This window comes from Orcinus orca, chromosome 13, assembly GCF_937001465.1.
Source record: "Orcinus orca chromosome 13, mOrcOrc1.1, whole genome shotgun sequence".
NCBI classification, from domain to species: domain Eukaryota; kingdom Metazoa; phylum Chordata; class Mammalia; order Artiodactyla; family Delphinidae; genus Orcinus; species Orcinus orca.
Window position 1 is genome coordinate 84,051,061 of NC_064571.1, and position 11,050 is coordinate 84,062,110.

At 47.6% G+C, this 11,050-nt stretch overlaps 1 protein-coding gene across 3 annotated transcripts in view; it reads right to left on the reverse strand.

Annotated features, from left to right (window-relative positions):
• The window catches only part of ATP6V1C2 (ATPase H+ transporting V1 subunit C2), a 53,013-nt gene extending 48,371 nt beyond the window's left edge, over window positions 1-4,642 (reverse strand). For 2 of the 3 annotated variants that reach the window (XM_004274883.2, XM_004274882.4), the window contains exons 1-2: window positions 4,488-4,642; window positions 1,527-1,594 (exon numbers count right to left, since the gene is read on the reverse strand). In XM_004274883.2, coding sequence (XP_004274931.1) covers window positions 1,527-1,594; window positions 4,488-4,616 — 197 coding nt within the window. In that variant the 5' untranslated portion in view covers window positions 4,617-4,642. The remainder of the gene's footprint in view (window positions 1-1,526; window positions 1,595-4,487) is intronic. The other variant, XR_004485954.2, reaches the window with a different exon arrangement.
• Window positions 4,643-11,050: the final 6,408 nt, after the last annotated feature.

An 11,050-nucleotide genomic window follows, 5' to 3' on the forward strand; every position in this document is an offset into this window, starting at 1 on the left:
TGTGTAACACGAAGTCACCTTTATTAACATATGTATGCATAAATAATACTTATGTATAGAAAAAGCTAGACGTACATACTGCAAATAAAACAAATATAGCATATCCAGTTATCTCCGGATGGCATATTTACAAGTGATTTGTATCGTATGATTTGTATTTTCTTTTTTATGCTTTTCTATGATCTATAAATATTTTCCAATGTTTATGTACCAGATTTGTAATAATTTTTTTAAATAAATGATTTGAAGACTAAAATATCCTCATACACTTTTGGTGGGAGTACACATAGGAACAACGTCATGGCGGGGTAATATGGACATATCTGTAGATGTTTACACGCAAATACTCCTTGATGCAGCATTTCAACTTTTAATTATCCCACTCCTACATGGGCACAAAGAAGTACAAAAAAGGACAGTCATTACAGCATCGTTTGTAATAGCAAAAGACTAGAAAACTTAAATGTCCATCAATAAGAATATTCAAATAAATTAGGTAACATTTATTCAAGGTAATGGAGCCAGTTTAAAAAAAATGCAGGGGCTTCCCTGGTGGTGCAGTGGTTAAGAATCTGTCTGCCAATGCAGGGGACACGGGTTCAAGCCCTGATCCGGGAAGATCCCATATGCCGCAGAGCAACTAAGTCCGTGCGCTACAACTACCGAGCCTGCGCTCTACAGCCCGTGAGCCACAACTACTGCAGCCCGCGTGCCTAGAGCCCATGCTCTGCAACGAGAAGCCACCACAATGAGAAGCCCACGCACCGCAACAAAGAGTAGCCCCCACTCGTCGCAACTAGAGAAAGCCCGCACACAGCAACAAAGATCCAACACAGCCAAATAAATTAAATGTTTTTTTAAAAGATTAAAAAATTAAAAATAAAATAAAATAAATTTTTAAATGCTATTATGGACTGACATGAAACTATCTCTAAGAAATGTGATTAAGGGGAAAAAGCAAGGTGCAGAATATATGCTATCATTTGTATAAAATTATTTTTAAGAATATGTTCATATTTATTTGTACATGTACAGGCTGTCTCTGGAAGGCTCTCCTAAAAATTATAATAACATTGCCTTAAAAGAGGAAAAATGAGGGGACAGGAAACTGAAAAATAGGTGAGAAGAAAACAATTTTCACTGGATAACTTGCTTTCCTTTGTACTTGAATTTTTTTTACTACGTGCGTATGTTCCTACAAAAACAAAACCAAACAAAAAACTTAAAAAGCCTTGTGGGGAAAACTGCACCAACTGTTTTTCTAAGTGTTTTAGTACCTTATGCCGTAGCCCTCTTCATTTTGAAGGCAGCCCCCTAAAAAAACTCTGCCTCAGCAAACAAAACTACGCAAGGGACCCCACGTGCAGCTCTGGACCTGGCCCCCTCACGGAGACCTGCCCTGTCTCTTCCTGTGACTTCCAGGACCGGGTTTAGGCAAGTATGGCCTCAGCCAAAGCAAGAGCACTGTGTCCTCTGACAACAATGTCAAATTCTCACTTGTATGTAGTAAATAAGAAATATTTTACCTTTCAGCAAAGATATCGACTTTCCCCAACTCATCAGAGAGGCCAACAAGGGAATCCAAGGTCCCCACCTAGAAAGATGGGAGAGAAGTTAGATGCTCAGGCTTTGTAGCTGGTGGGGGGCACGGGGTTTCAACTATAGCACAGGGAATTCTTCTATCTTGACTCAGTTGGTCAATGGTGAAACTGGAAACTGAGAAGAGCTCTCAAGGGAAACCAGTGGATTTGGGATGATGATTATTATGACTATCATTATTATTTTGGCCAACAGGATAAACTGTCATTTCTGCCACAGAAAGGAGTGACTATGTGTCGTGGTCTACCCTCAGCTTATTTTCGTCTAAGAATGGCAGTCTGCTCTTCCGGGGATGAATCACCACAGCCAAGGAAGCAATGAGACAGAAAGCACGTCACAGAAGTTATCATTTCTGAAAGCCTTTCTTCTCCAAGGCAGTCCAGCCGGTCCCTATCTCTGGTCCTCTGTGCTGTTACTAACAATGATCTTTCTGGGGCAAGGGCAGCTTTTCCTCCCGCTCCCTTCATGAAAGTCCTTTTCCTTACAGATTACTTAGGACGAGCTGTTTCTTGTGGAAATTATTACTGTGTCCAAAATTGTATTTAAAGGTCTACTCACAGAACCAGAAGGAAAAAGTCTGTTATCACATCATCAACCACCCGTCAGAAGCTGAAAAGTAATCAGGGAACTATGAAGTCTGGATATTCCTAGCAAGTGGTGTTTCTTTTCAGACAACTTAATTTTAAGCAACTTTTGGCAGAAGTCATGTCCTCTTTTCATCTTTGTACCCTCGGGCCTGGCACAGCGCTTCCCACGTAGTAAGCAATGAGAGGATGCTTAATTTACTAACCTTCACAGTATCTGACCCTGGACAAACAATGGCAGGCTTGAAAAATCAGCAAGATGTGGGTTCAGAACCCAGTGTTGCCACTTACCAGCTCCACAACCCCAGTCTCCTTTCTCAGCCCATCCTGATCTATAAAGTGGGAGTTGTGAAGATTCAGGAAGATGTGCTTAAAGAGCCTGGCCCCCAGCATACCGCTCAGTAAACACTAACAAATGTAGGAGCTCATTAACAACTACGCAGAAAAGCCCAGAGGGGCAAACTGAGGTTTGAAAAAGGATTACGCGGCAGTTTACTAGAAGAGCCACCTCTGGGCGCTTAGCACCATCCCTCCAGAATCCGTGCCATAGTTGTAGGGCAGAAAGACTGCCTTAGGCGTCTTCCCCTAGGAGGAAGCGTGGCCAGAAGGCCACTCTTCTGGAAGTAAGAAGATTGCACATTATCTTCCTCCTCTTCCATGTTTGTTTCATTTTAAAATCTCTTTCTAGGGGCTTCCCTGGTGGCGCAGTGGTTGAGAGTCCGCCTGCCAATGCAGGGGACACGGGTTCGAGCCCTGGTCCGGGAAGATCCCACATGCCACGGAGCGGCTGGGCCCGTGAGCCACAACTACTGAGCCTGCGCGTCTGGAGCCTGTGCTCCGCAACAAGAGAGGCCGCGATAGTGAGAGGCCCGCGCACCGCGATGAAGAGTGGCCCCCGCTCGCCACAACTGGAGGAAGCCCACGCACAGAAACGAAGACCCAACACAGCCATAAATAAAAATAAATAAATTAATAAAATCTCTTTCTGGGACTTCCCTGGTGCTCCAGTGGCTAAGACTCCGCATTCCCAATGCAGTGGGCCTGGGTTCGATCCCTGGTCAGGGAACTAGATCCCACATGCCACAGCTAAGAGTCTGCATGTCACAACTATGAGTTCGCATGCTGCAACTAAAGATCCCACGTGCTGCAACTAAGATCCGGCGCAGCCACATAAATATTTTAAAAGTAAATAAATAAAATAAAATCTCTTTCTGCCATCTGCCCAGTTGTCACTAAGTCTCCTTCCTTCTCTCTCCACCAGAACCAGAGGGATGCTGGATTGCCTGCCCTGCTCCCAGTTCAACAACACAATCAAGGATGAACCTCTTAGGCTTCCCTGGTGGCGCAGTGGTTAAGAATCCACCTGCCAATGCAGGGGACACTGCTTCTAGCCGTGGTCCAGGAAGATCCCACATGCCACGGAGCAACTAAGCCCATGTACCACAACTGCTGAGCCTGCGCTCTAGAGCCCGTGAGCCACAACTACTGAAACCCGTGTACCTAGAGCCTGTGCTCCGCAACAAGAGAAGCCACTGCAATGAGAAGCCCGAGCACTGCAATGAAGAGTAGCCCCCACTCGCCGCAACTAAAGAAAGCCCGCGTGCAGCAACAAAGACCCAACGCAGCCAAACATTAATTAATTAATTAATTTTAAAAAAAAGATGAACCTCTCCTGGGATGGCGCAGTGGTTAAGCATCTATCTGCCTGCCAGTGCAGGAGACACGGGTTCGATCCCTGGTCTGCAAAGATCCCACATGCCGCGGAGCAACTAAGCCCTCAAGCCACAGCTACTGAGCCCACGCGCCGCAACTACTGAAGCCCACGCACCTACAGCCCGTGCTCCGCAACAAGAGAAGCCACCGCAATGAGAAGCCCGTGCACCGCAATGAAGAGTAGCCCCCGCTCGCTGCAGCCAAAAATTAAAAAAAAGGTTGAACCTCTCCAAGCCTGCATATTTAAAGTATATTGTTGGTCTTCTTAGATGTTGAAGATAAAACAGGAAGAATCTGAGAACTCAATGAGGACCCAAGTATGTTTAAGACACTCTTTCCACTTTTTGAAGACACTGCTAGCCGCACCCTTGTCTCCCTCTCATTCTGTCCTGTAGCTCTAAGTCCATAAGCATCACAGTTAATTTGGGGCTATTCGTGAAGTCCCATCCAGACCAGTCCCCCCGTACAGCTTCACAGCCAGGCTGATCCTCAGCATTGGCGCCATTGTCCTGTTGCTTTCTCCTTGGCTTTCCAGAAGACACCCACACCACCCCAGCCCATCACCTCCTTCCTCCTCCTGGGGTATTTTACCTTAAAATCAGGAATCGTGAATTTGGTGTTATAAGACAGGTTTGACTTGGAGGTTACTGTATTCATCCTCTCCAGCGCTTGTAAATTTTCCTTATCTCCAGGGGCAGAAATTAACCAAAATTCGGACATGTTTCCAGTCTTCTTTTATCCAGTTACTGACCAGAACCACAGCAACATACACAAACAGAAACAGGAGAGAAATGTCAAATACCTCTACCTGTTCACCACTCCCTTCCCTCTGAATTAATCCTCTCCACTCTTCCCATTTCCCGTTCGTTCCCCCCTTTGACCTTCCAGTTCAGATTCTACAGTTCCAAGGACAGCCATCTGCCCAAAGCTTATCTCCACTTGGAAAGCCCTCAGGTCTTTGTAAAGACTGCCAAAGACACTCCTTCCCAGGGTGGTTCTGACTGGTTTTGAGGAGAGAAGGAGGGGGAGTGTGATTCCTGTCCCTCCTACTTCAGCGAAAAACCCATTCCTGGCATCATAAAATGGGGGCCACTAATCTGGACTTGGGCACCTTCTGGACTATTTCTCTCCCTTCCACGTTGCATCTCCAGGGATGTAGGATTGGGGGGTTAAAGGGGTGGTGAGGCAGACAAGGAGGCGCTTCCACAATGGGCAGGCTGGGCAAACCCAGATCTTAACTGACCAACCTTGAGATTGGAGCTAGCTTCACAACGACTTCAGAAGAACCCCTTTCTTTATAAAATAAGGAGGGGAGAGGGAAGGTAAGGGGGCTATTAGAGTCGTTTTTCCACAGGACTAGGTGTCTACTCTGCAGAGGTGGGTAACGCGCTGGGTCCGGCTGGGAGTTTCTGTCCAGCGTCTAAAGTCGATTAGCTCTGCTCATTCAAACGTGTACACACCCACACCTTTCTCCCCTCGGCCTGTTTCTCCCTTCCATCGCCTCCCAAAACGTCTCCGGGTGGCTACGAACAAACCAGGATAATAGCCAGAGACCCATCGTGCAAGCTCTTCTTGTTGGCCCCCGTCTCACCCCCTCCAAGACAATCTTAGCCCCTCCCAACACTGCGCACGCCGAACGCAGCTCCTTTCGCACTTGACCGCTGATGGCCTGGGGACAAACTGGCCCTGTGCAGAACCTGGGGAGATGCCACCTGCCTGGCCCCTAGGAGGGCGCAGCAGAGACGCCGGTTCCCCGGTTCCCACGGAGAAGGCTCGGCCCTGGACGGCGCCCCTGGGCCGAGGCAAAGCGGGGACCAAAGCGACGCGGGCGGCTCGAGCTGGGCCCCCGGTTGCGACGCGCGACCTCTCCCCACGCCGCCTCGGGCCCCCGACCCGCCGCGCGTCCTTACCGGGAGCCCGCGGGCCTCGCGGGCTGGGGGCGGACTGGCGCCGGGCCGGAGCGCACGGCCGGCTCCGGAGAAGCAGCGGCTTCTGCGCGACGCCCCGCCCCGAGCTTTTATCCGAGCCGGAGGCGGCCGCCCCGCTGGACATTTGCATACCGGGCCGCCCGCCTCCAGCCGCCGCCGGGCAGGGGGCGCCCGCCGGGCCCCTGCGGCCGCTGTGCCACGCGAGAGGCAGGGGGATCCAGCCCTTCGCGACTTGGCCAAGATCCCCGAGCCCCGAGCGGCTGGGCTGGGTCCCGGCGGGATTCTGGGGAGCATCGGACGGGGTCCCCAACCCCATGACGGAGCAGAGCGGACGACCGAGAGAAGCGGGGTAGGCGAAGCACTCGGCACCCGGACACCGCCGCCTCGAGTCTCTCCACTTCCACCCCATCCCCGGACAGTGACAGGGAACAGGGTCTCAAGGGGAACCACCGAGAGACAGAACTGACCTGTGGAAAGTGACGCAACAGGTTCACATAGGTTTTGGAACACACACCTGGGCAGAGGAATAATCTTCCTGTTGACGTGGGCGTGAGCTTGCCCTTGGTTGCCAAGGAAACTCTCCACTGCAGGATACGCCCACCTCACCTTACCTCCTTCCTAATCGCCTTGACTTACTATCTAGCACCACGGCGTGAGTTTATGATCCGTGCTGTTTGGAAGAGAGGGAAACCCCAGAAATTAACATGTGAGTGTTTTAAAAACAAAAACAAAAAACAAACCTCTAAGAATTCATTTTCTCTGGAGTCAAGGAGGAAACTTTAGTGCATCCTTCTCCGTGGCTGGTATTTTCAGTGATTTCTGGGAAAGATTAAAATCTCAGAATTATTCTTCAGGGGGCAGGGGGTGTTGAAGAAGTTTTGGTTGCTACCCTGAGAATGGGGTCCCCCTTACTGTATGAAAGTAGCCAGATGGGCAACCTATTATCAGGAATGCTTTTAGATCTTTGGAAAGAGGTGTAAGGTGCCCTGTGCTGGGATGGGAGGCCCCAGATGCAGGACAGAAAGGTGACTTTCAAGGTCACAGCAGGATCGCACTGCAGTCCTACTGTGGATTTGGGATTGGCAGATTGGAACTCCCTGCACCTGCATTCTGCCTCATCACGCTTGGGCCACTCAAGTGCATTAGTCAGTCCTTGCAATATCTTCCTGAGGGAGGACACCTGAAACCGAGGGATGAGGAAATCCTGTGTGTACAGGAAGGTTAAGTGGCAATTCCAGGGAAGGAGCGGCCCGGTCAGACATTGACGTGGGGTCTCCAATTTTGGACTTTATCTGGGAATGCCATTCTTTCCAGCCAGGGAAAACAGAATCCTAGAGCTGGGAGCAGACCTCTTTTATGAACAAGTGTAGCGATGCCCACAGATGTTGCTTGAATTGTCAGGTGTCACGCAACTGATAAATGGCAGAGCTATGAGTGGAACTCAGGCCTCTGATCCAAATCCTGTGTCCTTCCCACTGCTCCCAGCAAGCCTGCAGGCCTGGGTCCTAACTCTAAGAACCGGTGCTTTCCATTTCAGTGCACGTTTTTCTAGCCTTCCTTGTTCAGAGACCTGGCTTCCCAGAGACTGGGCAACACATTTAGAAGTGTCCCCAACTTTGCTTATGAAACCTCTTCTTTCTGTAAATATGGTTTCCTCCAACAAGCTTTTTTCATGAAATAAGAGTCCAACACAAAATAACTCCTGGCCATCTGATTAAGAAAAGAATAAGAACTATAGTGTTCCTTGTCTTGCTTAAAAATCTACAATCTTTCTGGTCTTTTCACATCTTAAGTTTCTTCTTAAGTATTGGAATTTACAGTAGTTGATATCTACCGCTTTAGGGGTAGATATCAGCTATTCTACCCTTAAGTCTGCTTGACTTTTTTTCGAATAACTTCTTTTTTTCCCACTTATAAGTAATTCTACACATCTTATAAAAATTTGCAGAACATAGAAAAGCATAAAGAAGAAAGTAAAAATCCCCTGTACTTCCACGATCTGAAAATAACCACTGTTAACATTCAAATTCCCTTTGTTATTTTTTAATGTACATTCATATGTACAAACATGGACTTCTGGCATGACTGTACGTGCTATACATAAAGTTTGGCATCCTGCTATGGATTGTTTTTTGTTTTTTTTTTTCTTTTTTTTTGGCTGCATTCAGTCTGTTGCTGCACGCGGGCTTTTGCTAGTTGCGGCGAGCGGGGGCTACTCTTCATTGCGTGGGCTTCTCATTACGGTGGATTCTCTTGTTACGGGGCACGGGCTCTAGGCACGTGGGCTTCAGTGGTTGTGGCATGTGGGCTCAGTAGTTGTGGCTCGCAGGCTCTAGAGCGCAGGCTCAGTAGTTGTGGTGCACGGGCTTAGCTGCTCTGTGGCCTGTGGGATCTTCCTGGACCAGGGCTCGAACCCGTGTCTCCTGCATTGGCAGGCGGATTCTTAACCACTGCACCACCAGGGAAGCCCCTGGATTGCTTTTTAAAGATCAAAAAAAATTATCATTCTATATTATCAGTAAAGGATAACCCAATGTCATCAGCAATTTGCCACAGCTCAGAACTTGAATCAGAAACATTTGATTTCAAAGGCAAATAAAGAGATCTTGTTGGACAACTTACACCCTGAAGAAAAAAAAGAGAGAGGGAGAGACAAAAACAACACTGTCTTGCCCCAGGGCTTTTTGACTTGCAGTTTTCAAAGAGAGTATATGTACTTACCAGTTTTGAACTGATGTGTTATTCTCTTTATTTCCCTATAAAGTGAGACCAATTTTTAAAACAAAGAAAGAAGGAGACATCAACCAAAAGTTGTGGAGCTCGATCCTTTAGGCTATTAGGAGAATATAAAGCAGCATTCCCAACCCAAATAGAACAAAAACGGTTCCCTTCCATGTATCGGCCTGAAGCAGCCTTTAAGGCCCATATTCAGTGTCTCCACCCCTCCCAGAGTCTCTGAAAGCTGCAGCTAAGTTTAAGTGCCTTGACCACCACTTATAAAATACCCCCAGGTTATGAAAAACATGTTCATGGACACAATCCTGAAAGAACCCAGGTCAGAAAGAATGCTATTTCTTCCTGGAAATAAAGGCTGAGGAGGAAATGCCATCAGCCCTGAATCATCTCTAGCTTATTATGAATTTGGCTTCAGCTAGATATTCCAGAAATATTTCTGCAGCCGGCACTGGTTGTGCACTGAGCCAGCTGAAGTCTGTGCAAGGTGGTACCGTCCCATCAGGTTTGGGAACCAGAAGGACGAGGCTGGCCTAGTTGGTCTGTTGTCCACCGGCCTCTCCCAGATGGTACCCTTTTAGACCTCTTCATTACTTCATGGAGACAGCCCTTTCCAAAGATGCTGTCCCCAGATTAGCGCAGACACATAATTCCACCTACGATCCGCTCAGGTGGATTTTTCTAGGCTTTGCTGAGAAGGACCCAAGGAAGTTTTTCTGGAGAGACAGGTCTCTAGTAGAGAAGAGCGGAAGCCGAATTGTCCCTGGAGTGTCCACTTGGTGTTGTAGAAACAGATTAGGCTTGAGAATCAGATAATCGGACTAGCTGCTTAACTTTGCTGAGCTGCAGGGTTCCCATCTGAAAAAAGGAGGGCAATTATGCTCAACTTTCAGGCCTGTTCTGAGGATAAGAGAGAAGAGCATCTGAGGCACCAAAGTCAGAGCCTGGGAGCCAGTTGTGCTCAGTAAATGTTCCTTTCCCCTCTCACGCCCTCTCCTTTCTTAGACGGTCTTTATGGTTTTACGCTTTACGTTTGGTACATTATTATAATCCCTTGTTATTGCCCGGCATCTTTCTCCAAGGGCCCAAAGTCCTCTGATCTACATTTTGTCATCTGGCCAATACCCTTTTGATTTAAGGAGTGTTCTGATGGTGTTCATTTTTTTCTTGGAGAAAATAAGACGGAGGAGGAATTCTCATGATTCGTTTGCTCAAGTGCATCGAGATAAGGAGAAGGCTTCTCTGTTCATTTCATTTAACAAGCTTTTTTGTTTGTTTTCTTTTTTTTTTTTTTCAGTATCTTCTAGCCTCTGGAGTTTGCAAAAATAAATCAGAGTTTTCAGACTCGTGGTACAGCAAAGCAAATATGGTAAACAGAATTATGAGCAGTCCCAACTCACGAAGGTTTGAATATAAAACACTGAGTGGGATGTGACACACGCATAAAAGTTAGACATAAATATTCAAGAAATGCCATGATCCTCATTTCACAGATGAGGAAACAAGCCCATTAAGTGAGCTGATTGAGAGCACAGTTAATGGTAGGCCTCAGATTTGAAATTCATTCTTCTGAATATTGCACAACAATATCTAAACTACTGCTCTACTACCTGGTCCAAAGAACCAGTTACTGGCACACTACATGGAGTTAAATTCCTGGCTTTCCCACCATCAGCCAAGTGAACTTGCACAGCTACTTGGGTTCAGAGGGCTGTAAAATGGGGATAATAATAGTTCCTGCTTAATAAGGTTTTTCTGGGCTTCCCTGGTGGTGCAGTGGTTAAGAATCTGCCTGCCAATGCAGGAGACACGGGTTCGATCCCTGGTCTGGGAAGATCCCACATGCCGCGGAGCAGCTAAGCCCATGAGCCACAACTACTGAGCCCGCGCGCCTAGAGCCCGTGCTCCACAACAAGAGAAGCCACCGCGATGAGAAGCCCACGCACCGCAACAAAGAGCAGCCCCCGCCTGCATCAGCTGGAGAAAGTCTGCGTGCAGCCATGAAGACCCAATGCAGCCAAAAATAAAAAAATGAAGTCAGGTTTTTCTGGGGATTGAATGATCTGGCACAGTGACCGGTCCCTATTAAGTCATCAAAGTATGCTCTGAGTATCAGCCACCTTAAAAAGCTTCACGCTTCTCTGCTTCTTTTTCTCCTTTTGTTCCTCATTTCTAAGTTCCTTTTTCCCCTCCCAGGGTTGTTTTGGAAGATACTGATCCTGCCCAGTTATAAACACGTGACCCGTCTGTCACTCATGCCTTCAATTCTTCAAACATGTCTTTGATGTAGTTAAGCTGGAAAGAAGGAGAGGGCAGCAAGTGCTTGGGGAGGAGTCTCCAGCTAAGAGAACCCGCAGGCGCTTCGAGCTCTGCTTTGGAGTTGAGAGGATCTGACCCCCAGCCTCAAGTTCTGTCGTGTATCAGCTGCGCCCTTTCCAAATACAAGCTCCCCATAGCCCAGTTTCCTCACCTATAAAATGGGGAAGTCAAGGT